General features: G+C 57.5%; 3 protein-coding genes across 4 annotated transcripts; 2 read left to right on the plus strand and 1 right to left on the minus strand.

Moving 5' to 3' along the window:
* Positions 1-122: 122 nt before the first annotated feature.
* On the minus strand, positions 123-8,469 carry PLTP (phospholipid transfer protein). 2 transcript variants are annotated; one of them, XM_064465615.1, is made up of 16 exons: positions 7,785-8,469; positions 3,680-3,792; positions 3,370-3,469; positions 3,159-3,287; positions 2,846-3,001; positions 2,589-2,652; positions 2,402-2,465; positions 2,202-2,293; positions 1,887-2,063; positions 1,646-1,705; positions 1,383-1,544; positions 1,096-1,163; positions 971-1,013; positions 754-817; positions 588-664; positions 123-473 (listed from the first exon to the last, which is right to left on the minus strand). In XM_064465615.1, exons 2-16 carry the CDS (start codon positions 3,783-3,785, stop codon positions 333-335), a joined length of 1,503 nt encoding a protein of 500 aa, XP_064321685.1. In that variant the 5' UTR covers positions 3,786-3,792; positions 7,785-8,469; the 3' UTR covers positions 123-332. The 2 variants fall into 2 exon arrangements, with proteins under 2 accessions (XP_064321685.1, XP_064321684.1); XM_064465614.1 differs by lacking the exon at positions 7,785-8,469 and adding an exon at positions 4,544-5,097.
* Positions 7,258-20,013, plus strand: PCIF1 (phosphorylated CTD interacting factor 1). Its single transcript, XM_064465613.1, has 17 exons — positions 7,258-7,415; positions 7,664-7,772; positions 10,532-10,670; positions 10,871-10,995; positions 11,454-11,591; positions 12,009-12,139; positions 12,367-12,521; positions 12,754-12,901; positions 13,110-13,193; positions 13,925-14,024; positions 14,238-14,400; positions 15,622-15,794; positions 16,292-16,378; positions 16,893-17,077; positions 17,590-17,683; positions 17,904-18,079; positions 18,917-20,013. The coding sequence occupies exons 3-17, from the start codon at positions 10,547-10,549 to the stop codon at positions 19,158-19,160; spliced, it is 2,127 nt and encodes a 708-aa protein (XP_064321683.1). The 5' UTR covers positions 7,258-7,415; positions 7,664-7,772; positions 10,532-10,546; the 3' UTR covers positions 19,161-20,013.
* Positions 20,014-23,018: 3,005 nt separating this feature from the next.
* Positions 23,019-25,483, plus strand: LOC135315672 (E3 ubiquitin-protein ligase RNF182-like). The gene is made up of 2 exons (XM_064465150.1): positions 23,019-23,409; positions 23,914-25,483. Exon 2 carries the CDS (start codon positions 23,946-23,948, stop codon positions 24,669-24,671), a length of 726 nt encoding a protein of 241 aa, XP_064321220.1. The 5' UTR covers positions 23,019-23,409; positions 23,914-23,945; the 3' UTR covers positions 24,672-25,483.
* Positions 25,484-27,157: the final 1,674 nt, after the last annotated feature.

Raw genomic sequence — 27,157 nt, forward strand, 5'->3', positions numbered from 1 at the left:
CTGCCTCCCAAGTACCTGAGCTGGGGGAGCAGTGCTGTCTGCTTCCTTCCCCATCTCCCCACGTGCTGGCAGCCACACAGTCCAGCGTGGGCACCTCTTCCAAGCAATGAGGCCGCGGTGGGTTGGAGTAGAGTGGTTTATTAGTGTAATGAGAAGGGGCGCAGCAGGGATTCCCAGAATGGCTGTCTCCACCCTGCTTCTATCTGCCAGGGCACAGGTGCCCTGCAGGACGTGCCAGTGGTACCGGGGAAGCTGCTTCCTACCTACAGTCTACGGGTCCAGCCCGGGATCTGCCCTCGGTCCGGGGTGAAGGTGTGAGTGGGGGAGAAGTGCTAGAGCTGGTGGGGGTCCACGCTGGGCTCTGCAGGCCTTGAGCTGGGGTAGGCAGGGGTGGTAGGGACTGGGTGGTATTTCTCAATCACCTCCCGCAGTCCCTTGGAGAAGTGGAGATCGGCTCCCACTGTGAGGAATCCCTGCAAAGAGGAAGAGAATTAGAGCGAGGCTGGGTGTGACTGCGCCTTGCCCCAGCAGGACACGGTCCCTGCACCTGCTGCAGGGGCCTGGGCTGTCCTCATCCTGCCACGTACCGCATGGTTGGTGACCACCTCCTTGGTGAAGTCCATGCCTTCTGGCAGTGGGATCTGTACCCCCTTTTTAGTCCTCTCTGCAGGGAGGGAGAGAGATGTAGTGAAGCCAAGTCCCGCTGTCCCCCTGCCCCAAGCCTGACTGTGTGCAGGCAGTGCTGGTACCTACCATTAATGATGGGCATGATTGTCAGCTGCAGCAGGGTCTTCAGTGGGGCCTGCAGTGAGAACAGCTGGGGAGAGAGGAGCATGGTGAGTGCACCGGCGGCGGCAGCTGCAGTGCATGCCAGCACATAGCGCTCAGTGGGCTGGAAGGGGTGTCCCATGCTGTGGCTGGGTGCTAGCAAGGGAGGCCAGACCCCTCAGGCTGTCACAGGTCTGCTCACCGCTAGTGACTCCAGTGCGGACTGCTTGGAGTAGATGCGAAACCTGCAGGGGGACAGCAGCCATGAGTGGGGCATGGAGGGGACCTTCCCCGTAGGCTCTGCGGGACCCCCAGTATGGCACATACCGTCGCAGGTCCAGCTGCACCCGCAGCGCCTTCCCTTGCAGAAACACCTTGGCACTCAGCTTTGTTTCCTAGGGAGAAAGAAGACCAAATTGCAGCCTTGCTGTACCCATTGCAGGCCTGCAGCTGGCCAGGCCGGCAGCTACTCTTGCTTCACAAGCCCAGCTGTCCCTCTGCTTTGGGACACAGAGCCTTCCCACGTGAGGTGGGAAATGGTCTCCTGCTGTGTTCTGGGGTGGCTGCACAGGGAGCCCTGGCCACATGCACCCCTTGGCCAGCCCCCCACTCACCATGGCCATGCTGGAGAGCTGGATGGCAGGGCGGCCCGGGATCACCAATGAGATGTTGAGGAAGGCAGAGACGGAGATGGAGGTGCCTGAGGGTTTGATGGTGCAGCGGGGGGGAGCAGACACCTGCAGCACCAGCCGCAGGGGAGCATCCACCGTGGGGCTCTGGGGAGGGTGGGTGAGCCAGAGGCACAGAGCTGGGCAGGGCTATGCTCTGCACCAGGGGCTCCCCTGTGCCTCCCACCCCAGCCAGGTACTCCTCTCACCAGCATGAAGATGGTCCCAAAGAAGGTGGCTCTCAGCAAAACATCCAGGTCCTTGGGCACCTGCAGGGAAGACAAACCACCAGAGGGTATGCGAGCAGTTGCTGTTGATCCTAGGAGAGCTGCTCCCTGGATAGCACCCTCTCTGCTCTGTGGGCAGAGCTCAGCCCTCCCTCCTGCCTGGCAGCAGGTTTTGCCTGCAGAGAGCTGCCTGTGGGTAGCCAGGTGACCCAGCACCGCTTACCTTCTGCCCCTGGAGCTCTATGGCCAGCACACCCGCCTGGAAGTATGCATGCATGGCTGAGTCAAAGAAGTACTCGGAGAAGGCGACATAGACCATGCGCTCGGTCTCCTTGATCACCGGCTCCACCGCGTGGTTCTCCAGCTCTTGGTTCTCTCTTGCACGGGGGAAAAACATGCCCTGGGCCAAGAACAGGAGATGTTTCTGCAGCTGTAGCACAACCCATCCTCCTCACTCTGTGGTGCCCAGAGTGCAAGCTGGCACAGCCACTCCCATGGGGACTGGGGGAGGGTCAGCAGGGCAGGATCTAGTGTTCACCTTGAAGTCTAGGTCGAGGGTGTCTGTGGAGACGACTGGATCCCGCAGGAGGGAGTAGTCAATCCCAATGTGTTCATCCACATAATTCCTCACTGCCAGGGAATATGCGCTGTCATGACCAAGCCTGTGGGCAGCCTGATGCCCTGCTCTGCCCGCACCAGTCAGTGGGGTCTGGTCCCTTCCCCCAGGGCAACACTCACCTGGCACTGTGTCCAGCAAGGAGTTCAGCAGCACCAGGCTGGCATGCTCCAGGGACGGGCAGATCTGAAAGGGAAGGGGCTGGGTTAAGAGGGGAATCACTCCAGGTGCAGATGAGGACCCAGAGCCTCCTCCCGTTGTAGGGCAGAGCAAGGCCAGGCTCCATCACCTGTCTCCACTCAGCCATACCTGCTGGCTGAGGAGGAAGCGCATCCCTGTGATGATGAAGGTGCTCAGGAATTCGTAGACCTTCCTGCAGGACACAGCAGCAGCTCTGTGGCTGCCTGCCTTCCCCTGCAGCTCCAGACCTGCCCCTCCATCCCCATGCAAGCACACAGCCTGGACTGGGGAAGTCCCGAGGGTGCAGAAAGAGGGGCCGGGGAGCTGGGCACAGGCGGAGCTGGTCTGGTGGAGCGACAGGGCTGCTGTGGTTGGGTTGGGTGTACCTGAGTGTGCCAGAAAAGCCTGCATGCATTCTGGCAATGGAGGCGTTGCAGGTGATGTTAGAGATCTTCAGGCGTCCAGCCTCGTCCTTGGCCAGCTGCAGCACTGTGTGGATGTGGACGCCATCTGCAGAGGCATTGATGGACCCAATGTCATAGCTGGAAGCAAGGACAGCAGATGAGAGGAGCCCACAGCTCCTACCAGCTGCAGGGCAGGGCAGCAAGGCACTCATGGCACCCAGCGGGCATGGCCAAGCACCAGCTGTGGCCCAGCCGTGGGGTAGGATGGTGCCCAGGGGAGTGGGAATTAGCTCACAAGAACCAGTAGAGCAGCTGCCTCCGGAAGCGCAGGCTGATGGAGGCATTGTTGATGTTGAAGACAAGGTGCTGCTGAGGCTGGAAGTACAGGTCAGAAAATGCCAGCTGCAGGTCCATCACCTTGACCCTGCAGGGGAGGGCACAGAGATGGTCAGACAGACAAACGGACACAAACGGAGCTGTGTGTGCGGGGAGTGGGCAGCACTCACTGGCTGATGTTGTAATGGAACTGCCCCTCCTTCCCGTGCAGGTCCGACACTGTGATGTTCTGCAGCTCCTGCTCCACAAAGCGCAGCCCCTCCTGCTTCACTGCAAAGCAAAGCGAGCCTGGGCTGGCCACATCCAGGCTGTGCCGCCCTCCTGGCAGCATCACCCCCCAGCCAGTTCCCCAGCTCCTCTCCAGCCACCCCACATGCAGGCAGCACAGGCAGAGCCTTACCCAGCTGCAGACCCCAGGAACAGTGTCCCAACCTGCCTCTTACCCAGGCCCCGGGAGCAGGGTCCCGTCTAGCCCCTTACCCAGGTCCAGTCCCTTGGAGGTAATCCGGATCTTGCAGCCAGGTGGGCTGTGTGAGGCCGTGACCAGCCAGGGCAGGAGGAAGAGGAGGCAGCTGCTGGCAGCCATCTCACACCTGGAGGCAGAGAGCAGGGTCACAGGCTGGCCCAGGGGGCACACAGGGGACACCCAGCCACCCTGGGAGGAAGACAGCTGCTGCCCAACCTGTTTGCAGCCCTGGGGCAGGGGATGGCCCCAAGAAGCACCTCATGGCTCTACTGCTCACCCTGAGCTCTCCCAGGTCGTCATCGCCTGAACCCCATGAACCAGCAGCCCACAGCTGGCACAGCCCCCACCCCAGGGTGCTGTGCACAAGCCCCAGCATGCACCCTGTGAGGCCCAATGGGTCTCACATCCCTTAGGAACACTTGCCCCAGTTGGTTCCCTGCCATCCCACCCTGCCCTAAACACACCCGGCTCACAAAACTGCACAGCGAGGCACGAGCCCAGCATGTGCTGCTGCAGTGGGGAGCCACAGCACTGCACAGAGAAGGGAGTCCTCTCCTGTGGGGCCAGCCCACAGCCCTACCAGCCCCACAGGGCAGCCCCTGCTGCCCCCCCACCGCCACCCCCAGAGATGTGCTGCCTGCTTACACGCTGGGCTGAGAAAGGAGCTGGAGCCTGTCCATCCAACAGCAATAGGCAGAGCTCCCTGCAAGATTGTGGGGACAGTCCCGGGCTCTCCCCACACCACCTCTCCACAGTTCTCTGCACGGGAGAGGACAGGGGATCCTCCTGCCCAGGGCTCAGAGCCGCCATCCTTCCCGGAGGCTCTGCACAGACCCGGGGGTTCGCCTACACAATACCAGCTCAGCTCGGGTACTTACAGTGAGGCTTGTCCTCGGCTCCCCTGGTGTGGGGAAGCTGAATCACGTGAAGGGAGGGAGGGAGAACACCAGTAACTCCAGGAGTTTCTTTTGAGCTGGCCGAGGTTCCCCTGCCTTTATATATCCCACCAGCTGCCACTCCTTGCAAGCCCACAGCTGGGAGGAGACAGCGGGACGGACTGGGAGGATGCGGGTCTCCAGCACGCTGAGCCCGGCTGCCTGCCAGCACAGGCAGAAAGACAGCGGGTTGCTCAGACACCCAGGCTCTGGACTCAGCACGCAGTCTTCCTCCCCCACTGCAAACACAGCTCCCTGTGTCCCACACGCACAGCCAGGCACCACATCCCTGGACCCCCGGCACCACAGCAGTGCTCAGCCCTGCGAGAGGCATGCATGCAAATGGGGTCCAAGGGGTTTGTCATGTTGGGGCAGCCCCCCCCAGTCTGAGTTATGAAGCCTCCACTGGTGCCAAGCTCCCCAGCCGACCTCTGCCAGCTCCAGCCCTGCCCGGCAGGGTCTGTGCCAGGGCCAGAGACCCGCAGAGGCCCCGTGGCCCTGGCTGGGGGTGCCAATGGAGGCTGGTTTGTGCCCATCTGTGACATGAGCCCCAGGCAGAGAAGATGACGAGGCTGCTGGATCCTCAGCGCCACTGGCATGAACTGGGCAGCTCCAGGTCTGCAGGACATGCCTCTGCCTGGACTTGCCCAGCTTGTTGCTGGCAGCCTGGCAGGCACTGGGGCTTGTGGCACTGTGAGGGGACCTGTCAAAGTGGCCCTAGCAGCACCCACGCTGCCATCCTGCTCCATCCCGCCCCTGCAAGCACCCATCAACAGAGAGGACACGGGCAGTTCCTTAGGCTGGGACCTCCTTCCCAGATCCCCAGAGGGCCCTGCCTGCGTGAGCTGCAGGGGCACAGTGGAGGGGCTGCCCCTTCGGCCCCTCTTTGGTCCAGGGATTGAGGCTTTACACTGTCCCTCCACAGACTCCCCTCTCTCCCCCAACCCAGGCCATGCAACAAGGGGTTGGTCTGAGCCAGCACTTTGAGTTCCAGGCGATTATCTGCACCGTAGGGCAGCAGAGCCGGGCTGTGCAGGGCTTGTGCACCGAATGCAGGGAGACTTAGTGCTTACACAGCACTTATCCCTCCAGAACTGCTTTGCCAGCATTAACTCTTTAAACTGACCCTGGTGCTCTCAGAGCAGAGGGCAGGACTTCTGCGAGAGCAAGCCAGTCGGGCCGCTGCCGAGGAAGATGGAAAAGCCCCTTGAAAAGCCAGGCAGTGGGGACGCTCCGGCAGCAAGGAGCAGGAAAGGGCCCTGTGGCTAGGGGTGACAGCCCCACGGCTGCCCCTGCCTAGCTCTGCAGAGGCCGTGAGCCAGCGCCAGCCACCATCTGCCCAGTGAGCCAAGCCTGCGGGCCTGCAGCAGGAGCCTGTGGCTGCAGCTCCTGCAGCAGGAGAGGGGTGACTGTGCCCCTGCATGCAGAATGGCTGCTCTGCTGGGTGGGTGCATCTGGGGGTCCACCCGCAGCCTGTCCCTACCAGGCCATGAGGGGACAGCAAAGACTCCTGCAGCCCCGTCCAGAAACCAGCCCAGCCTGGCAGGAGGCAGGACCCAGTAACTGCCATGCCCCCCTTCCCCACCCCATGTCATCCTCCAGCACACATTGTGCAGCTCCCGTCACGCTTTGAGTACCATGCTTTCTGGAGGGGTCTGGGTTCCAGTGTCACAAGCACATCTGTCCCCGCAAGCGTGCAACCCGGGGCTCTGGGAGGACACAACCTGTGGGCACGGAGGAACCAGCAAGGTGGGCCCCATGGGAGCTCCAGCCATGCCAGGGAGTGCAGCCTGGCATGCACCCCAACGGGCCATGCAGGAAGGCAGCCCCGCTGCAGCTCCTGCAGCAGCAGCAGCTATTGGTCTCAGGGCAAGGGAGTGATCCCAAGGGCTGACAGAGGAGCATAGCTGCCTGTCTCAGCTCTACCTGTGAAGCACTGCACCAGGCATGGGGCAGAGATATGCTGCGTGCAGACCCGCACAGCCGTCCCGATACACAGCCACTGCAGCCCTTTCTGAAACCCGTGGGCCAAATTAACCACTAAAACAGTGGGTGTGTGGGCAAGAACGCATAAGCAGGTATTCCTGAACAGAGGAATTCCTGTCAGCAGGCACACGGGCACTAACAGCACTCTGGGTGGCCGCTGCCAGGGGCTGGCCCGTGGGCTGAAGCGCGGGCAGGGAGCCGCTGGGCCCCATCGGGCGCTGGAAGCCCCGCTGCGGGCACCCAGCGGGGCCACTGCCGCTGGCTGCCGCCCCCGCCCTCAGGCCCAGCCGCCCTCTCCGCCCTGGCGCCGTCACACTTCAAAGGCCCTTTGGTGGCGGCTGCTTAGCAGCCTCACCCTGCCTGTGACAGGAACCACCCGCGGCGGGCGGGCAGGGCCGCCCCACAGCGGCCACCGCGGGCCGCAATGACAGGCTACGCGGCCCGAAATAGCGGCGGCGGCGGCGTGGCCATGCCCACAACGGGGCGGGCCGTCACCGCCGCGCCACAACAAAGATGGCGCCGCGGCAGCCGGGGGCCGCCGCCCGCTCTCTGCGCATGCGCTCTCCCGCCCGCCAAAACGCGGGCAGGGCTCTGCGCAGGTGCTCTGCCGGCGGGTCCGGTCGCGGAGAGGAGTAGTGCGCATGCGCTGGGCAGTGGCCAGGCAGCGGCGCCTGCGCAGTGGGGAGGGCGGGGCGGCCCCCGCGCCTGCGCACCGGCGGCCCGGGGTCCCGGCGCAAGATGGCGGCGGCGGGGCGGGCAAGGCGGAGGTGGGGCGGCGGCGGGAAGCGCGGCGGTGCCCGGTGCCTACAGTCCCCGACCTCACGCCCAGGTAAGCGGGGCTCCCACGCGGCCGGGGCCTGCTCTGGAGGAGGAGGAGGGGGCGAAAGGTGATGGGGAGGACGGACGGACGGCGGAGGGGAGGCGGCGCAGGCCCGCGGCCGCCATCTTAGAGCGCGGCCGCCGCCGCCACTACGCCCGCCCCGGTTGCTGCTCTCCTGCCGCCGCTGCGGCCGCGCCTGCGCGCGTTCCGGCGGCTCCTCCCCCGCGGCGCGCCGTAACGGCCTCCTGTCTCCGCAGCGGCCCCCGCGGGCCAGGCGCGGGACGCCCCGCTATGAGGATGCGGCCCCGGCGCGCCAGCGGCGAGCACGGAGCGACGGCCACGCGTCCCGCCAGGCAGCCCGCCACCGTAAGTACTCGCCTGCCCGGGCGCGGGGTTCGCCCGGCCTCCGCCCCGCTTAGACCATGCCCCCGGACTCCTCGCGTCCAGCCTGCAGAGTTGTCGCCGCCGCCGCCTCCTCTCCGTATTCGCTGGGCACCGGTGCCTGTGGCTGCCCGCCGGTCCCGGCCCGCCGCGCCGAGGAGCTCCGTCCTGTCAACATCTCCGGGAGGGCAGCCCCGGGAGCTTCCTCCGCGCTGCCCGGCAGCACGTTTTCCCTCAGCAGATACGGTCCCTTGGTCCCTGGCGCGCTCGCTGCACGTGTGCGTGCCGGCTCGGGAGCTCTGTGCTCTGCCCAGCCCCTGTCCTGCCTACCCAGGCGCAAGGGCTGCCTCTCAGGAGAGGCACAAGTACTGATGGAAAGAGGTGGTGGCCTGGCTTCCAGCCTCCCAAAGCAGCCGTGGTTCTGGGATGAGGGAAAACCTTGCTGTGTCCCAGGGGGCTGTCACTGCTCTCCTTTGTCTGCATTTGCTGTTGTCTTGTGTAAAATCCTACCTCGCTGAAATGGAAACAAACAATGATCTTATTTGCTGTACTTCTTTACTTTGTGTCTTCTTCCACCTTGCTGTGGTCCCTCTGGTTGTGCTGCTGCTCCTAGGTTGTAAGCTCTCTGGGCAGGGACAGCATTCTACTGTGTCTGTGAAGTACTGTATGCATTGCCATGGTGTATAAAAACAATACCGTACTTACCATAAAATACTTACTCTGAATCCCTTTCACTGTCTAAGTCCCAGTACTAGTTACATAAAAGTAGAGTTGCTTCTGTCAGGATTCCTGTTAGTTTGCTTTTTTTCCTTTTCCCAGACCTTAGGGGTACTTGGATTTAATACTCATCAACACTGATCAAGTGATAAAGCTTCTTGTCTGCTTCCACCAGTCTGTTTTATCCATAAATGGGAGAGGCAAAAACAGTGAGCCTTATTTGACAGCTGTTTTGAGTGATCGTTGTGAATAACACTGGCAAGTTGCTGTAGCCAGTGTGTGCTATCCAGTCTAGGAAGACCCTGATGACCAGTGCTGTCTGTAACTTCTTGAAATATATTTTTGGCTAAACACATTCTTGAAAAGTTACTGCACCTGCAGTACTGTCTGATGAGGCTCGTGCTTTGCAGCCCTAGGGCCCCTGAGGCTCCTGTGTGCTTCCTTACATGGATGGCCCCAACACAAGTCCGAGCTCCTGACATGTCTCTTTGAGATGGCTGGGCTAACCTGGCCACTTTTCTGGCACCTAGCTGAGGTGAAATGACTGTAGAGGCCATGGTGGGGTTGGAGTTCAGGAGGAAGTGTGAGTAAACAGATATTGCGCAACACTCACCTGCTGAAGCGATTAAATGTCCATGATTGCATCAGTACGCTCTGTAGCAGATGCTTTTGCCTATGGGCTTTGTTATTGTTATCTGCCTAGTTTTGAGCAGAGACTGAAACTCCAGGTTTCTGCAGTGTCCCACACCTTTCCTTGCTTACCCTTGCTGGAAGACAGAAACATTTTCTGAGGTGCTGGAAGGGTCAAGTGTTCCTCAGCCCTGGCCTGCATCACACTGATTCCACAACCAGTAATAGACAACTTAGCTAGTGCCTGCTAATTCTCGATTGTTGTCAGCTCCTACCATTCTGGGCTTCTGAAATAGCCAGCACAGTTTTTATGGACAGCAGGGGTGAATAAATCCAAAATAACTTAGCGTGGAAGTCAAGCCAGAGTTTTTACTTAAGAGATGTTATATAAGGGAACTTACTGCTGGGTCTGCTATGGTGTTCAGTTAAAAAACACTCTTCTGTATACAAAATTGTGCTACTGCAGCCTGAACTTTGGTGTTGTGTAGGGTGTCTCCAAAGGCCTGAATAGAGTTAAGTAACTGAGGTAGATGGTAATTATTTAAAATGCTTGTTTCTACCCCCCGCCCCCCCCCCCCCCCCCCCCCCAGTTCATTGCCACTGTATTTAGGGCTGCCAGAGAGTAGTCTGCAGTGCTGTTTCAGAAACTTCCCCAGGGGGAAGAATGGTGACTAAGAGAGGAAAAGCTTGGCTGTTTCTCTCCAGCTGGCAACGTTAAATTATGATTAAGATGAGCTTTATTGTTTCAACGGACCCTTCTTTGCATAACTGTTGTTATGAAGATGAAAAAGTACCAAAGGCTAAAACAGCCTGGCTGAGGTCTTACAGCTAGTCTGGGCCTGGGACCTACTGAGGAAAATAATTCACTTCCTGACTCCTAGCCTGTGGTTCTATGAACCACAGAACTTAGTGAAGCACTAGTACTATTTTATATACCAGATTTTTTTTAATAAAAGCCTTTTGTTTAAATTACGTGCAGTTATGCGTGTGTGAATGTTGACTTAAACTGCCTCTGAGGATAGCAGATCAGACATGGCTGGTAGCATTAGCATGGCAGAAGGTGGTACGTGTTCACAGAGAAGTGTATTTTATTTTTTATGCTCTCAGTCCTGGTGTATGGGACCAAGCGCTGCGCTCATTGGAGAGATCTAGCTGAAAAGTGAGTATTTTCAATGCTGGCCTTAAGAACTCCGTGGTCAACACCATGTAAAGCTCAGTATTCCTCATAGTTGTGTCTAGGATAACAAGTATTTTCAGGACTTAGGTGCTGTTTTGTGTGTACTAGTTCAAACCCTGCTTTATTTTTAGAATGGACTTGTAGTGCTACAGCTGAATGGGCCATGTGGATGTGGGGTCTTTCCTGCCATAACACGGATCCTCTGTGTATGTTTTTCTAGTGTGGTTGCTGAGAAATGGCCAATGAGAATCACGGAAGCCCCGCGGAAGAAGCGTCTCTCATGAGTCACTCACCTGGCACCTCCAACCAGAACCAGCCCAGCTCCCCCAAACCTATGCGACTGGTGCAGGACCTGCCAGGTACTGACTCTGCTTTTGAGAAGGCACAGCACAGAATTCTGCAGGGCCCTGCTAGCAGGGGAGAGAAGGTAAAGCGAAGCCTCCAAGGGAGGTTAGGAATGATCCATATTTCAGAGCGTGCTGTGACAGTAATGGGTACCTGAAGGGCAGGGCTGTTATTCAGGACTGCTCCTGTCCTGACTTTCTTACTGTCTTTTCAGATGAGCTGGTGCAGGCTGGCTGGGAGAAGTGCTGGAGCAAGCGGGAGAATCGCCCTTACTACTTTAATCGCTTCACTAACCAGTCTCTGTGGGAAATGCCTGTTCTGGGACAGCACGATGTCATTGTAAGTAAGCACTCATCTCAAGGGGCTGTGCCATGCTGGAGTATTCAGCAGGGGCAGGTGCTATGGTCTTGTGGACTTCAGATAGCACATGTGGGAGGGTCTTATCTACCTTCGGAACTCCTTGCTGAGTCCGGCATCTGGCTTGGTTCTCATAAAATGTTCTTCCTTCAGGTGCGCACTCAGGTAGTGCTGTTCCAGTTGTAGTGAGCGGCTTAAAGAACATTCAGCCTGGGGAACTTGTGTTGCATTTTTCTCATCTAAGTCTTAAAAGTATATGGGTACAGGTCTAGAAGGGATTTTTTTAGCTTTCTGCAGGTGTGAGTAGTGTTGTCCTTATTTCCAGTCAAGTGGGAGCCTGGGCCAGTGAAATGGGAAATTAAGAGAACTTATTGCCTTCATTTGGGACTCTGCAGTGACAGCTGATGAACTAATGTGTACTGTTGTTTGGATGCTCATAGTCCGACCCTCTGGGATTGAATGCAGCTCCGATGCCACTGGAAGGTGCAATGATAGATACCTCTGTGGAGAGCAGGGAAAGGAGGAGGCGATTCTCTGAGGAGGTTCCACTGAGCGGCAACAGTGTGAAAAAGCCCAAGGTGAGTCTGGTGCTGTGAAACAAATAGGCTTAAGGGTGTTGTTCAAACTGAAACCTTGGGGGTCTGTAGCTTGGATCTGGAATTTTTGAACTGTGCAAGGTCAGACTGCCCTAGTACAACTCAAGCTGTGACAGCTGACACTCAGAAAGGACAAAAGTGGAAGCAAGACTCAGGTCCTGCCAAGCTGTCATTTCTCTCTTAGAGCCTGAGGTGTGGAGTATGGGAGTTGGGAGGTAACAGCTTATGACTGAGAAATGTGGTAGCTTGTATGTCCGTGTTAATTTATGCCAACAGCAGGCAGAATGTGCTCTAGCAATTCACAGGGGCATCCTGAGTGGTGTATTGGTGCAGGATTGTTAAGTGTACTGGGCTGCTTCCCCTTTCTGTGGGGCAGTAATTCATCTTTTACACACCCAGGCGGACATCCCAGGGAACCCAGCTGCTCAGCCAGTCCCCAGCTCTCCCAGTATTCCAGGAACCTCTGTTTTGAAGGCGTGGTGTGTTTCACCTGAAGATAAACAGCAGGCAGCTCTTTTACGACCAACTGAGTGAGTTGTCTCCATTTGTATTTTCTCGATGGTAGATTAGAGACGTGGTTTTCCAGACATCTTTGAAGAAGAACCTGAGGGACCCAGCACCCCCCTATATCTTTGCAAGGAGTCTTGATAGTTCAACTTCCTGGCTGGTGAAACAGCCCAAGGAAGCATCTTTAGAAGCAGTATTTGATATTTAGCCAATGATCTGGCCACCCTGATGACATTTGCTTCTGCCACAGAGTATATTGGGACCTGGATATTCAGACAAATGCAGTGATTAAGCAGAGAGCACCATCTGAAGTGCTTTCTCCGCACCCTGAGGTGGAGCTGCTTCGATCCCAGCTCATTCTCAAGCTGCGGCAACATTATCGTGAGCTCTGCCAGCAGCGAGAAGGTAAGTTTCTCTTGGGCTCCCCTATTTGTTTTATCAATCCTGCAGTACTGTGGGGTTCTTCCTTCTGGTTTATGTCTGTCTTGTCCTTGTGGTTTCTTTTTGCGATGGTGATACTCTCTGTGACATTGTTGGTTGTGAAGCCGATAGACAGAACTCCAATGTGATGATCCTTATCAGAGCTTCTGGCATCTCCTTATCATATTGATTAGACCCTTTTTCTGTGCTTATCCAGGGATTGACCCCCCAAGGGAATCCTTTAATCGCTGGATGTTGGAGAGGAAGGTGGTTGATAAAGGGACAGATCCTCTTTTACCAAGTGACTGCGAGCCAGTAGTCTCTCCTTCCATGTTCAGAGAGATCATGAATGACATTCCCATCAGGTACCGTTCAAAGATGGGGCACCTTGCTGGGATGTTTTTGCATTGGTCTGGTCCAGTGATTTAGCTGCCGCAGTTCTGTGCTTTTGTGTTTTCCTTTTGCTGATGAAGTGGTCGGGTGCTGGTGATGTACAGTTTGGAAACTGGACCTGGCCTCCATGCCTTAGTGGCAGCTGTGGAACTCATGCATGTGAATTTAAACTTACCTCAGGTTATCCAGAATCAAGTTCCGGGAAGAAGCCAAGAGACTACTCTTCAAGTATGCTGAGGCTGCGAAACGGCTGATTGAATCCAGGTGGGAGTTCCTCCTACAGTGCTGTCATGTTCAGAAAAGAGAAAAAATTATAGAGACTTTTAGAAGGGGCTGCTGCATCCTACCTTATTTAGCATTGGTCATAATCTTACAGAGAAAAAGCAAGGTTAGGAAAGTACAGAAGAGAAAAAAATAGTGCCGGAGGCATCTTTTGGTGTTACAATAAAATCTGATGTTGGGAAGCTGAATGTATGAGAGGCATGAGAGTCTGAATTACTGGATGTGGAATGCCTTCTGTCATTTATCCCTGAGAAAAAAGTGCTTGAGCACTCACAGCTATTAAAGAGCAGCAAGATTAGAGTGGTATTTTATTATACCATGTATGATTTTTCTAACAAGTTCTGCCACAGAACAGAATTGAGGAAGATAGCCTCAAGTGGGGAAAATAAAAAGCTCGTTAACGGGGCAGTTTCCTCAGAGTCACAAGCTCCTAGGAATGCCTGCATTTGAAAATCAGAGGCAAGCTAAAAATGGACCATTTCTGTGATAGATAAATGCTTTATCTGCCTCGGCTGCAGAGGGGACAGCAGACAGTCCCTAGTCATACAAATGTCTGTAAGCACTCTCCAGAGGAGGCCTAGAGGGGAGTGACAGGGTAGGGCCTCGAGGAAGTGTCAGCAGCTGTGTTCCCCTCTGACAGGAGACCATTGTGGTGGGATGGAATATATTGCTGTGCAGCTGTGAGTTAAATTTTGCTTCTCCATTTCGTGCAGGAGTGCTTCACCAGACAGCAGGAAGGTGGTGAAGTGGAACGTGGAGGACACCTTTAGCTGGCTGCGACGGGACCATTCTGCCTCTAAGGAGGACTACATGGTCAGTATCCCTCTGCTTGTGCAGCTGAGCACAGGGAGCCTGGGAAAAGATGAGGGGGCATGTTTGGGGACGGATAAAGGTCCTCCTGGAGAAGGCTGCGATTGCTGTCCTTTGCTTTGTGAAATGGGAGTGACAACAGCATGGAGACTCTGAGTACCTCTGGGGAGTCCAGTGGTGGGTTGTGTGAGGAACTCTGCCTCTCTGGTTCTGCAGGACCGCCTGGAGCACTTACGCAAACAATGTGGGCCCCATGTGTCTGCTGCAGCAAAGGACTCTGTTGAAGGCATCTGCAGTAAGATTTACTACATATCCCTTGAATACGTCAAGCGGATCCGGGAGAAGCATCTTGCCATCCTCAAAGAGAACAATATATCTGGTACGCAGTCACCTCTGAAGAGCTGTAGGGCTACAGCACTGCACTTTGGCCTGTCCCCATTCAAATAGCATTATCTGTTGGGAGGGCTGCTGAGTCCACAGGGTTGGATTTAATAGGGTCAGAAATAGCCGGTCCAGCATAGGTCTTAGCTGACAGAGTCACACAGTGCCTAGGCAGTCGCAAGGTGTTTTCCATCAGGTACTGTTACCAGCTGAAATATCAAATATCATAAATATATGATTTGTCAGGATTAAGTAGCTTGTTAGGAGCTGGCCACACTGAACAGGGCATTAGTCCATTTCCCTGGACCATGATTTCTTGCTCTGCTTCTTCATGAATTCCTGGGGACAGCTGACACTCCCCTTCCTAATGCCAAGTGCTGTATTCTCCTTTGCCACATTTCTTGGATTCTGAGCACCTTTTGCACTCCTCTGCCTCCCAGCACGTCACTGTGTACCCTTCTTCCTTTCCCAGCAGAGGACTCATGTTCCTTGATCTTTTGTCTGTTCTTTCTTCCTAGTTTATGTCTGTACTTCTGCCTCTAGTCACCTTTTCCTTCTTCCATGGTCCCTGCTTCCTTCACCAGCACTGTTCTGTAGTCCTTTTCCTTTTTGCATCCTAGCTCTTCTCAGACTCCCTTCAGATCCCAGTGTCTGCCTTTTGCTTCTTGTTTTTGCTGCATGTCTTCCCACCTGATTGAATCCACGATTCTTTCCGACTGATCTTTCCTGTGAGCTCTCTTTTTTCCTGCTGAACCCGAGGCCAAGCTGCAGTCTGCAATGGGTAACAGCAAGGTGGCAGGAAGATTCCTTTGCCTCCTGCACTTGACAGCCTGGGAATATTTATTGTGCTTTGGATGAGTTTGGGGCAAACTGAAATAATAACGGTAATGACAAGGAAAGTGTTTTATTCATCTGGAACGTGTCTCGCAGTGGTGGAACAGTTCTGTACAGTCTACAGGTCTGCTGCGCTAGAGATGGAGAAGTGCTGTGAAACGGGTCCTCTCTGTGCTCTGGGAGTGAGTGATGGAATTAATTTGGGGAATCAGCTCTGAATGTAGGTAGCTCCCTACAGGATCTATAAAGGACCACCACAGTGTTTTTGGGGTGACCAGTCTGCTTTTTAGCCCCATTCCTGTCGCTGCACATTTTGAGGTGGAGGAAGATCTGTCCCAAACATCCTTGGATTCTAATGGGCTGCCTTCCTCTTTATTTTCTGTAGCTGAGATAGAAGCTCCTGAAGTCCAGGACAGGCTCGTATACTGTTACCCAGTGAGACTGGCCATCCCCTCCCCACCACTCCCCAGCGTGGAAATGCACATGGAAAATAACGTGGCATGTGTGCGGTACAAGGGGGAGATGGTGAAAGTGAGCCGCAACTACTTCAGCAAGCTGGTAAGGGCTGACTGCCAGTCCTGCGTGACTTGTTGCAAACTGCTCTTTGGTGAGAAGTTTCATTTCTCCGTGTCCTCTGAGAGGAGGGACTGTGCAGAGGGGTGGCATGCTGACCTGGTGGAGGCTTAGGCACTGCCCTAATAGTAGCAGAAATGAGGACAGCTACTTTCACCTTAGTCAGGGTCAGGCATCTGCTGGGAATACTTAAAAGGTGGTGTGTGTATGCTTTGGATACATACTGTGCTCTAAGAATGGTCGTACTGACAGCAAGGCAGTCCTTGCTGAGAGATGCTTGCTGATGTGGTACGTTCGTTCATGCTAGTGAAGTGCTTGCGGTTGACTCACACAGTAAAAGCAGATGTGCTGACAAGCCTCCATGCAGAGCCCCACCTGCTCCTGTTGTTCATCTGTGTCCCTCTCCGTGTCATGGTGTGTCTGTGTACTGTCTTATCTTTGTTGATTTTGTTTGTGTTTAATGGCTGGGCTTTCCCTTCCAGTGGCTTCTGTATCGGTACAGTTGCATTGACGATTCTGGCTTTGAAAAGTTTCTGCCCAGGGTTTGGTGCCTTCTCCGTCGATATCAGGTACTGTCTCAACACGGTTGTACGGTTGTTGTAAATCAGAAAGCCTTAGTAATACTGGGGAACGGAACTTGTTGTCTTTGCTCTGGGGGAGGTCCACAGCTCTGGGAGCCTGATGCAAAATACGGCTTAAACTGGGTCCTTTGCTCCTGGTGTTTTGAGATAGGACTGCATTTTGGGGAGCAATTTTGATCTTGACAGGAGACCACGGTGGGGTAAAGATACATTTTTATGAAAGAAACCTTCAGTAGTTCTTGACTCTGAGGGACAGCTAAAGGCTCTTGGGGGATATATGTGAAAATTGACAGTTGGTTTGTGGGGCCTGAGTTGGATGAAATATCTAAAGAGCATTCTTGGGTACATGCAGGGGACCTACACGAATTTGAGAAAGGACGAGGGGGCCCTGCATACCTAGAGGAGTGGGTGCATGGACGTGTGGCCCTGGGTCCGTGGTCAGTGAAGGGAGCAGCAGGAACAGCGAGTGCAGGCACGGCTCACCGGGGTTTGCTCTCCTCAGATGATGTTCGGTGTGGGTCTGTACGAAGGAACTGGTCTGCAGGGGGCACTTCCCGTGCATGTCTTTGAAGCCCTCCACAAGCTCTTTGGAGTGAGTTTTGAATGCTTTGCCTCGCCCCTGAATTGCTATTTTAAACAGTACTGTTCGGCCTTCTTGGATACAGACGGGTATTTTGGATCCAGGGGGTGAGTCTTATGTTCCAGTGCCCTTGCTGTGTTTCTGTATGGGTGCGTGCACGTGTGATGACTCAAGACAGGCTGACGTGTCTGTGCATTAAGGGAAGTTGCTGGTTGTGTGATGTCTGCTCAGAAGGATGTGTACTTCAGGCCTGCCTAAAGGCAATGAGTGGGCATAGGCTGTCTGTGAATCTGTCGGGACTGTGCCGTTAGTCTAGTTAGAGGGCTCTGGTCCCTGGAGCAGTGCAGTGTATAGGTCTGCCAGCACTTGCCTTTGTTCCTGAAGAATGGGAGACCTGAGCCCTCAAGCAGTCAGCTTGAATCATCAGTCCCCTTCAGTGACTACAGGTGGAGTGTGTCCCCAGTGACCAGTCCTGCTGTTAGAAGCGGCAGGCCTGGTACTGCTGGGGAGCAGGCTTTCTGAGAGTATGACTGCCTTTGCTGAGGGAACAGATGCTTTTCAAGGTGTGAAAATTAGAATTCTAGCCTCTCTGATAGGGATCTTTGCCTTTTTCCTCCAGCCCATGCCTGGATTTCTTCCCTATAAGTGGCTCTTTTGAGGCAAATCCTCCGTTCTGTGAGGAGCTGATGGATGCCATGGTCTCTCACTTTGAGGTATGTTTGCTCACCTGTGGAGTTGTTCTGAATGGAGCTGTGCAGTCAGTCCTCTTCTCGCCACTGCTCCTGCACCATCACACCAGGGCTGTAATGCAGAAGGCAAAGGACTGTGACTGCTGCAGCACTGCTCTAGAAGTGGGAATGTTTTCTTCCAGTAGAACTCATGAGACATGTCATTGCTTAGCCAGCACTGAGATTGTTCATTTTCCTGAACTAGAAACTGCTGGAGAACTCCAGTGAGCCTCTCTCCTTTATCGTCTTCATCCCCGAGTGGCGGGACCCTCCTACACCAGCCCTGACCCGCATGGAGCAGAGCAAGTTCAAGCGGCACCAGCTCATCCTGCCAGCCTTTGATCACGAATACCGCAGCGGGTCTCAGCATGTCTGCAAAAAGTAGGCCTTTTTCTCTGGTCCTTCAGGGAATGCATTTCTGAATCTGTATGACAGAAATATCCTATCGCAGGTTGAAACCAATAGGACATAGGCAGCAGGCAAGGAAGGACGCAGTGCGTTATCACCTTGGATTTTTAAGATAGGCATACAGAGTGTGTGAATTTCACCGTCATTTAATGACTGCGGAGGTGTTTCACTAACAAAATGCTTGTGAGTGTTGTCTTCCTGGGGTATAAGTCCAGTCTGACCAGGTCATATGTACGGTGCTGTGGCGATCACCTGTGCTCCTCTGCCAGCCCTCTAATCTGCTGAGCAGCATTTCCTTGACTGCCAAATGCTGCAGCAGCTCAGTGTCACTCGGGAGGGAAAGCGGAAGCCAGGGGCAGGTAGGGTCTTGGTCCTCAGCAGAGCAAGCTGGCCATTGGGCTGGTGTTTAAGCAACAAGGTCAAGCAAAACCTCATTCAAGCAACAAGTGCTTAAATGCTAAGTTCTCTGTACCTGGTCCTGATTGATGCCTTACCATGGTGGGCCTCCTTCTGCAGGGACAGCAGTGTCCCAGTGCACGTGCTGGTACAGAGCTATGTGGCTGTGCAGCATCAGTGCTTCTCTGGAAGTTGACAAGCCTCTACCTTTACTCAGAAATGCCTGACACTGAACTCTGCCTGCTCTTCTCCTCAGAATAGTGAGAGAAAAGGACAGAGATTAATGCTTGTCCTAAATATGACATGCAGAAAGAGGAGGGGCAGGCACTAGGAAGTGGATCTGGATGGCAGCTGTGTGACCTGTGGGCAGGTGGGCCATGGGAGGTGCTGACCGCCTGTTGTCTTCCCTTGCAGAGAGGAGATGTACTACAAGGCCGTGCACAACACGGCCGTCCTCTTCCTGCAGAACAGTGCGGGCTTTGCCAAGTGGGAGCCCACGCCAGAGCGGCTGCAGGAGCTTGTTGCAGCCTACAAGCATTCAGGCCGGACCCTAAGCTCCTCCTCCTCCTCCTCCTCCTCCTCATCCTCCTCCACAGCAGACAAAGAGCGGGAGATAGGCCGAGAGCAAAGCAGCAGCCGGGAGGCTAATCCCAACTAAGGCGCAGAGGTGCGAGGCAGCAGGGGAGGCGCCGGCGGCCCCGAGGAGGCTTGCCAGGGCAGTGGAGAGACTGCTGGCTGCGTAGCACCGGCCTGGGGGACTCTTGCGCAGCGGCTCCACAGCACCTGCTTTCCTCTGCAAACTGCATGCCGCCCCTGCCCAGGAGCGCCAGGGAGCGCCCAGCCACCGGCGGGGAGAGAAGGCTCAGCTGTGGCCCTCAACGGAGGGCAAGGGAACCCAGCGTGGCACAGCAGGAGGAGCAGGAGGCCCCTTCGACGCCGGAGCACCAAGGCAAGGGGCAGCCAGAGTTGGGACGCACACACGGGCGGAAGAACAGCAGGACAGATGGAGGGACGGATGGCAAACGCGAGTGCTCGGCGCCTAGCGCCGCGCCTGGAGGGCCCCGGCAGCTGGCCGCAGCCCGGTGCCGGCAGGAGAAGGGCGGGCAGAGCCCGGGGGCTCCTGCGGCCGGCTGGCACCAGCACAGCTCCATGTCCACAGTGTAAATAGTTCTGTCCGTGGCGCCCGTGCTCCTCGCAGGGCTGCTCCCATCGCATCCGTGTTTCTTTCCCACATGTGTGAGTCCCGTGTTCGCCGGCACTGTGTACCGTATAGGGGAGGAGCGGAGAAGAGGAGTTTCTTTGGTGTGTAAAGACGTCTTTGCAGCTGTTTTGTAGTCGTTGTGGTTTTTATGCGGAGCCTCCGGGCTTTATTTAACCTCCTTGGGTTTTGTTTTGTAAGGATTAATTTAACACCGCTAACCATTTTATTACTTTTACCAAGAAGAGCAAAGTCTATTTTTGATTTCTGTTTCCTAGTTCTTAGGAACATTAAAAACCAGCATACAGCTCTGCCCTGTGTCTGCCTTTCCTTTTCTGTTGCCCAGGGGCCTGTAGTCGCCCCCTGCCCTCACCTGTCGCACTCTGCCTGAAAGCTAGAAAAGTGTTGGTTTGGTTTTTTTTCAGAACAATCTGGCATCTGACCTCTTCTGTGCTGTGGTGCCCTCAGGGTACATTTTTTAACTCGTGACCAGCATGAACTCCCTACAGCAAAATGACCACCACCCTCTTGGTTCATTGTGTGCCGCTACTGTGAAGAGTTTGGCTTCCTCTTCCCTCCAATGGCCCTCCAAGCAGTGCAGGCAGCTGCAATTGCCCTCAGCCTCCTCCGGGCAGAACCACCCAGCTTCTCATTGTGGGGTCTCCGCTCCTGGGCTCTCCACACTTCAGTAGCCCGTCAGCCCCTGATCGGGGAGTCCCAGGCTGAGCCGTGTTGCAGGCACAGCCTCGGCGCGGAGCAGCGGCTGCTGCGGTGAGGAGAGGGCTTGGCTGGGCTTTCCCGCAGGCCTCGGGGGGGATGTCTGTGGTGAGCAGGGAGCTTTTGTGGATAGGGCCTTGGGGGTCAGTGCACCGTGCTGTTGAAGCGCAGGCCTTCCCCAGCTGGACTGGTCTTGCTTCAGCTTCCAGCCATTGATCTCACCCCGTCCCTGGCCACGGGATTAAAGAATCGTTTACTACCACCAGTATCTTCTGGCCTAACAAGATGAGGGCAACTCTGGGGGTTAAAAGCTGTGGTAGTTCTCTCACCTGGCTTTTGGGGGATTTGGGAATTTCCCGGCTTTACCCCTAGAGCCCCCGCTGCCTCTGGACAGGCTGCAGGCACCATGGAAGCCATTGTCCCCAGCCCCGGGTTTTGCTGTCCCAAAGGAAAACAGCTCTGGAGTGGGTTAGCATTGCCTGGAAGCCTGTAATCCTGCTGACTTGCGGGGCTGCATTTCTCGGCACAGATCAAACAAGTCACGAGGTTTATTAAAAGTAGGGAGATGAGCAAGTGCCACGAATCCTGGGTCTGTGGTGTGCACATGGTGCCCTGCAGCCAGCGCCACCAGTGCCGCAGCAGTGCTGGTGGTGCTCTGCCGTGGGCAGGAACAGCCCAGCCCCATGCTCAGCCTGCTCCCAGTATCTCCGCGGCTCTCCAGGGCTGCTTTCAAGGACAAGAGACGGGGAGGTCATTGACCTCTTTTAACAACACAGGACAGCTGGGAACTCTGTCAGTGAAAGCAGAAGTTTGTAAAGCCTTGTTGTCCTTTTATTCATCATTTTGAGCCAAGGCAGGCTGTTCCTGAAGTGCAGGTGACAGAGACATGCTGGTGCTGGCAAGTCCAGCAAACCTACTCCTTGGTCTGTCTGTCCTCACCGAGTCCCTTGGCCATCACCTGAGGGAGCAAGACAATTACCTTGTTATGTATTTAATTGCAGGAGCACATCAGGAGCCGAGCCCCAGCAGCGGAGGTCGGTGGGGTCTGGCTTCAGAGGAGCACAGGGACGAAGCAACAGCTGGTGGAGGGTCCAGTGAGGGTGTAGGGGCCAGGGGTGCATGGCTGGGACAAGGAGCAGGTTCTGCTCGCAGGCCTGCGCTGTGCCCGATCCTCAAGGCTGCAAGACTGGCCTGCATGGAGCACCCCCATCAGCCTGATGCCAAGACGGGATGTGACACATCCCACCGAGACACTCGGCAGTGGCTGTCCGGCAGCGCGTGGGGCTGCTCGCTGCCCAGCTGAGCTGGCACCAAGGGTGAAGCCAAGGGCAGGTGATGGAGATTGGGCCTGCAAGGGCTGCATGAGGGGCTGCAGTGGTGGGAGCAGCCAGGGGGTGCAGCTGGGAATGGTGGGGGGTACAAGCAGGACTGGAAGGTCAGTGGTCACACTGGGAGCTGGACATTGCCTGGTCACGTGGAGTAAATTCGTTCAGACTCTGCCAAACCTTGACAACTAAAGAAGGGCGCCTCGCTGATGCTGCTTCAGCCCAAGTGGCTGCTCTGGCGTGGGCCAGAGCTGCCGCCCAGCACTGCGCTCATCAGGGTGTGGACAATAATTACCTGGGCAGTTCATGGAGCTCAGTGAACAGGGTAGAGCCCTGCGTGGAGAAAAAAAACACCATAATTTCCTTGCTAACCAGCACAGACACCCTGTCCTGCACCCTGAGGGGGCTGAGAGCAGCAAGTTGTGAGTCTGCCACTGACAAGGGGCTGGAAACCCCCTGCAAGCCCCTGGGCCCAAGTGTGTTCCTGGCTCGGCCATCACTGCATGGGGTCCCCGCTGTCACCCCCACAAGCGCTGCCACCAGTGGTGGGCAGTTGCTGCTGCTCTCCCGGCTGGCAGCGCAGTGGGATGGAGGCTTGGTGGGAGGTTTGCCCTCTCTGTGCTGGGGAGGAATCAGCACTACCGGCCTGCCTTTCAGCCCTGGGCAGCGAGGGGTGTGTGGGGGTGTATGTGGGGAGGGGCGAGGTGGTGGTGGTGGTGTGTCTCTGACAGCTGCCAACCCTCAGGGCTGCTGGAAACACCCCTGCAGGGTCGGTCTGCAGCTGCGGGGGAGGATTTGGAAAGGCTGGGGAGACCCAGCCACAGAGAGGGATGTTGAAAGAGCTTGGCCATGCCCAGCCTGGCTCCAGCAAGCGCTGCAGCCCTCGGGTGCCTTTGGCCCCGGCTCCTTGGGGCGCAGGAGTGGGACAAGGAGGCCAGGCATACATGGTGGTGCTAAGTGTTTCTCTGCACCCCAGGATCCCCATCCTGCAGGCAATGTGTGGGGCCCTGGGATGGGTGTGTGGGGCCCTGGGATGGGTGTGCAGAGCCCTCCTCGCTGGGCACTTCATGCTTGAAGCTGCTTCTCTCCTTGGGGCCAAGCAGAAGCTGCCTGTTCCCAAGCCATGGAAGGGGAGAGAGGTCTGCCTGTGCTGCGGGAGCCCTCAAGACCCGCCTCTGAGGCTTCTCTCGCCCCTGGGCTGAGGCCCCCAGGGGTCACTGCCTGCAGCCTGTAGGCAGGGAAGGAGCATCATTAGGGCTGAGTGGGAGTGAAGGGACTGCAGGGAGCTGCACTCACCCACCCCCATCCCCGCATTGACACGCTGCAGCCTGGTGGGGGCCCGGGGGACCCCGCTGTGCCCTGCGGCATGGGTGGGCCTGACCCTACCCAAGCGGGGCTCAGCACGCCACCAGCATCGGCCAGCCGAGCATCCGCCTCCCGCTCCGCGTTGCCAGGCCAACGCCGCGGAGGATGCTGGCAGCCCCTGCGCCGGGGCTGCCTCCGCAGCGTGGCGGGCAGCGTGCCCCACGCCTCTCCATGGGGCGCACATTGCCACCGGCACCCTGCCTGCCTCCACGGACAGGGCCGCAGCCTGGCCCACCGGGGCCGCAGGGCCGGGGACTGACCCACGGCTGCGTCCCACCCAAGATCCCCGGCGCGGACCACAGGTACGGGGGGGGCGGGGAGTGTGGGCTGGGAGCCCACTCACCCCACTGCTCGGGGATGGGGGGGGGAGAGGGAGGGGTGGCTTCAGGGAAGGGGGGGCGTCCCTGCAGCCATCAGAATCCGGTGCCCGGAGCCGGCCCTGCCCCAGGGCACCGAGAAACCTGCACGGACGGGAAGGGACAAGCTACACCCAGGACTCAGGCCCCCACCGTGCAGTCAGTCCTGTGCCCTGGGAAAGATGTCTCTCTCCCACCCAGACGCAGAGGCCAGGATGGGGGCAAGTCCCAGCGGTGGTGGCATCAGCTGGTGGTTAGAGATGGGCTGTGCTGGCCCTGGGAGGGGGGCTGCTGCCAATGCCCTGCTCCCTCAGCCCCTATCTGCCACGGAGCCCCAGGGGCTGACCAGGACCTTGCCCACGGGGTGCAGCAGGGCCTGGGAACCTGCTCCCCCCACCCCCCCGCCCCCACCCCCAGCCCTTGCTCACAGCGGCTTCCCTCTCCCCGCAGCCCGGACAGCCCTCAGCCAGCCCCGTGGGAGCATGGCCCAGCAGGATGGCGAGCGGGGACCTCAGGCGATGGCACTCACAGCCCCCGAGCTGGAGTGCAAGATCTGCTACAGCCGCTACGATGCCCGCGCCCGCAGACCCAAGCTGCTCTGCTGCGGCCACCGCCTCTGTGCCAAGTGCCTGTGCAATATGGTGGTACTGGGGCAAGCGTCGCCCTGCCAGCTCCGCTGCCCCTTCTGCCGCCGGCACAGCCCTGTGCCCAGTGGGGATGTGCAGCAGCTGCAGGATGACGGTGAGGCGCTGGCACTGCTGACAGGCCGTGAGCGAGCCAAGAAGCGGGGTCCTCCCCGGTCCCCTGAGGTCCTCCTCTGCCCCAGCGTGCTGGAGCCCGTGCCTGGCCCCGACTGCCTGGTTGTCACTATCCTGGAGGTGCCGGAGGATGTGGCCCCGCCGGAGGGCCTGGGCAGGCTCGAGGTGGTGCGGCTGTACCGCTCCGCCAGCCTGGGCACATTGCCCTGCCACAGCCCTGGGCAGAAGTGCCACTCCTGGGGGTGGCGAGCTGTCCCCCGCTTCATCCTGGGTGTCCTCTGCCTCCTCTACTTCAGTTCTCTGCCCTTTGGTATCTACCTCCTGCTCATCGAGCACCACAGCCTGGGCATCGTCCTGGTCAGCCTTGTGCCCTCCACCCTCCTCCTCTGCATCGTCTACAGCCTCTGCCAGTGTCTATGCCGGGAGGTCTTTGGGTTCCCCCACTCCTGACCCTGCATGGCCAAGCCCTGTGCCCACACTGGGGAGGCTTTGGGCACCTTGGCTACAGGTGTTCCCCAACCCACGGCTGACCCACAGCATGGCGCTGTGCCTGGACCACAGGGAGATGCTCAGCAACTATTGCCTTCCCTTGCAGAACAGTGTGGGCTTTGCCTAGTGAGAGCTCATCCCAGAGCGGCTGCAGGAGCTTGTTGCTGCCTACGAGCATTCAGACCAGACCCTCAGTTCCTCATCCTCTTCCTTCACAGCACACAAAGAGCAGGAGCTGGGCTGATAGCAAAGCAGCGGCTGGGACACTAATCCCAACTAAGGAAGCACGAGTGCTCGGCGCCTAGCGCCGTGCCTGGAGGGCCCCGGCAGCTGGCCGCAGCCCGGTGCCGGCAGGAGAAGGGCGGGCAGAGCCCGGGGGCTCCTGCGGCCGGCTGGCACCAGCACAGCTCCATGTCCACAGTGTAAATAGTTCTGTCCGTGGCGCCCGTGCTCCTCGCAGGGCTGCTCCCATCGCATCCGTGTTTCTTTCCCACATGTGTGAGTCCCGTGTTCGCCGGCACTGTGTACCGTATAGGGGAGGAGCGGAGAAGAGGAGTTTCTTTGGTGTGTAAAGACGTCTTTGCAGCTGTTTTGTAGTCGTTGTGGTTTTTATGCGGAGCCTCCGGGCTTTATTTAACCTCCTTGGGTTTTGTTTTGTAAGGATTAATTTAACACCGCTAACCATTTTATTACTTTTACCAAGAAGAGCAAAGTCTATTTTTGATTTCTGTTTCCTAGTTCTTAGGAACATTAAAAACCAGCATACAGCTCTGCCCTTTGTCCGTGCCTTCTCAGGGCTCCTGGTCCCCTCTCCCCTCCCCATCCAGCTCCCCAGCCCCGCTTGTCACCCCATGGCTGCACAGAGCCGCCCGCCACGAGTCCAGCCCCCCGGGGCATGGGAAACCCAGCGGGTCTGAGCCCAGTCCCAGCAGCCAATGTCCCAGTCAGCAAGTGTACAGGCACTGCCGCTCCCACTCCCCCGTCCCCTCAGTTGCCTCCTGCATGTCCTCATCAATTTGTGTCCCTGTCCTTGCATGTCTCTCCCTGTGCTGCCCTGTGCTGCCCCATGGCACAGTGCTGTGACAGCCACCCCAGCCCTGCGCCTCAAGTGTGAGCCTACCCTATGGGTGACCCTGGACTTCCAGGGAGGGGGAAGGGCAGGGGGCATCAGGAAGGCACGAAATTGCCTTGAAATGCTGCAGCTCTTCCTTTGCTGAATGGGGGCAGCCCCACCAGCAGTGGGGATGGTGAACTCCCAGCAGCCTGGATGGGTATGCAGGAGGGTCTTGCTTCAGGAAGCGAGGGGACATCACGGTGGAGCAGAGGGGGCCAGGCAAGGGGCAGCCTGAGGGGCTTGGGGCAGGAGCTGCCCAGCTCCCCAGGGGCGGTGGAGCCACCCACAGCAGTGCTGGCAGTGGTGATGTCTGCATCCCCACCAGCCCCCAACCCCACCCCTGCCAGCATCCCCACCAGTATCCCTAGTGCAGACAGGCAACACCAGGCGGTCCAAGACAGAGTCACGTTTATTAGTGCCCCATGTCTCTTCCTGCCCACACCTCCTGCTCTTCCTGTCCAGGCAGCTGCCAGGTCCCGTGGCTGTCTGGCCTGCTGTGCCTGACCATGAGGGTCTCCCTGCCTCACGGCCACAGCCACAGCCCCTGCCTGGCCCTTGGGGTCAGAGCATGACTGCCGCAGCCCTACCCCTGCTCTGGCCCCACTGGCACCCCTGGGCGGCCCTCGGTCTCGCTGGGGGAAGATGCCAGCATCGCCACCACACTCCAGATCTTGGGTTTCTGGGGCTGCTTGCCCTGCCCAGGGCCTGCCCCCTCCTCGGGACTGCCCCCACACACAGCCTGCGCAGGGCTGGGACTTTGGTCAGGGCCAGGGGGGGCACCCGGTGGGGCCCCTTCGCCCTCGCTGTCCTCGCTGTCCGAGGCGCCACGCAGTGCCCAGCCAGCCTTGTTCTCCTTCTTGAGGCGCCGGCGGGCGTTTGCGAACCACGTGGAGACCTGGGTGAGGCTCATCCGGCTGACCACGGCCAGCATCACCTTCTCTCCCTTGCTGGGGTAGGGGTTTCTGGGGTGCCGTGCCAGCCAGGCTTTCAGTGCTCCGGTGCTCTCCCGTGCCACCACCTTCGCCCGCCCCGGCTCCACGGGCAGAGGCTGCCGGCAGCACGGCAGGCAGAGCCTGGCACTGGGTAGCAGCCCCGGCGGCACCTCGTAGGCTGGTGAGACCTGGAGGGAGCACAGGAGTGTCAGGACAGGATGGGGGGGGGGGGGCACCCGCAGCTGGAGGAGAGGAGCTGGGGGATGTAGGGGCTTGGCAGAGTTGGGTCCTGTCTGCTCTTGTCCTCTCCCGTGCCCGGCACTGCAGTCCCCAAGGTGCTAGGGTGTAGGAGGGGGCAGAGAACCTGGGACAGCAGCTCCCCAGCCCTGACCCCAACCGCC

This window comes from Phalacrocorax carbo, chromosome 14, assembly GCF_963921805.1.
Source record: "Phalacrocorax carbo chromosome 14, bPhaCar2.1, whole genome shotgun sequence".
Taxonomy (NCBI): Eukaryota; Metazoa; Chordata; class Aves; order Suliformes; family Phalacrocoracidae; genus Phalacrocorax; species Phalacrocorax carbo.

Bases quoted from the DNA above. Each gene is read 5' to 3' on its own strand.
- PLTP (XM_064465615.1), bottom strand. From the start codon at position 3,785: ATGGCTGCCAGCAGCTGCCTCCTCTTCCTCCTGCCCTGGCTGGTCACG. The intron at 2,064-2,201 runs GTGAACACTAGA...TTCTTGGCCCAG, and splicing joins CCCTCGACCTAGACTTCAAG to GGCATGTTTTTCCCCCGTGC. The intron at 1,014-1,095 runs GTATGTGCCATA...GTCCCCCTGCAG, and splicing joins GTGCAGCTGGACCTGCGACG to GTTTCGCATCTACTCCAAGC.
- PCIF1 (XM_064465613.1), top strand. From the start codon at position 10,547: ATGGCCAATGAGAATCACGGAAGCCCCGCGGAAGAAGCGTCTCTCATG. The intron at 12,140-12,366 runs GTGAGTTGTCTC...CTTCTGCCACAG, and splicing joins GCTCTTTTACGACCAACTGA to AGTATATTGGGACCTGGATA. The intron at 17,078-17,589 runs GTGAGTCTTATG...TTTTTCCTCCAG, and splicing joins GGGTATTTTGGATCCAGGGG to CCCATGCCTGGATTTCTTCC.
- LOC135315672 (XM_064465150.1), top strand. From the start codon at position 23,946: ATGGCCCAGCAGGATGGCGAGCGGGGACCTCAGGCGATGGCACTCACA.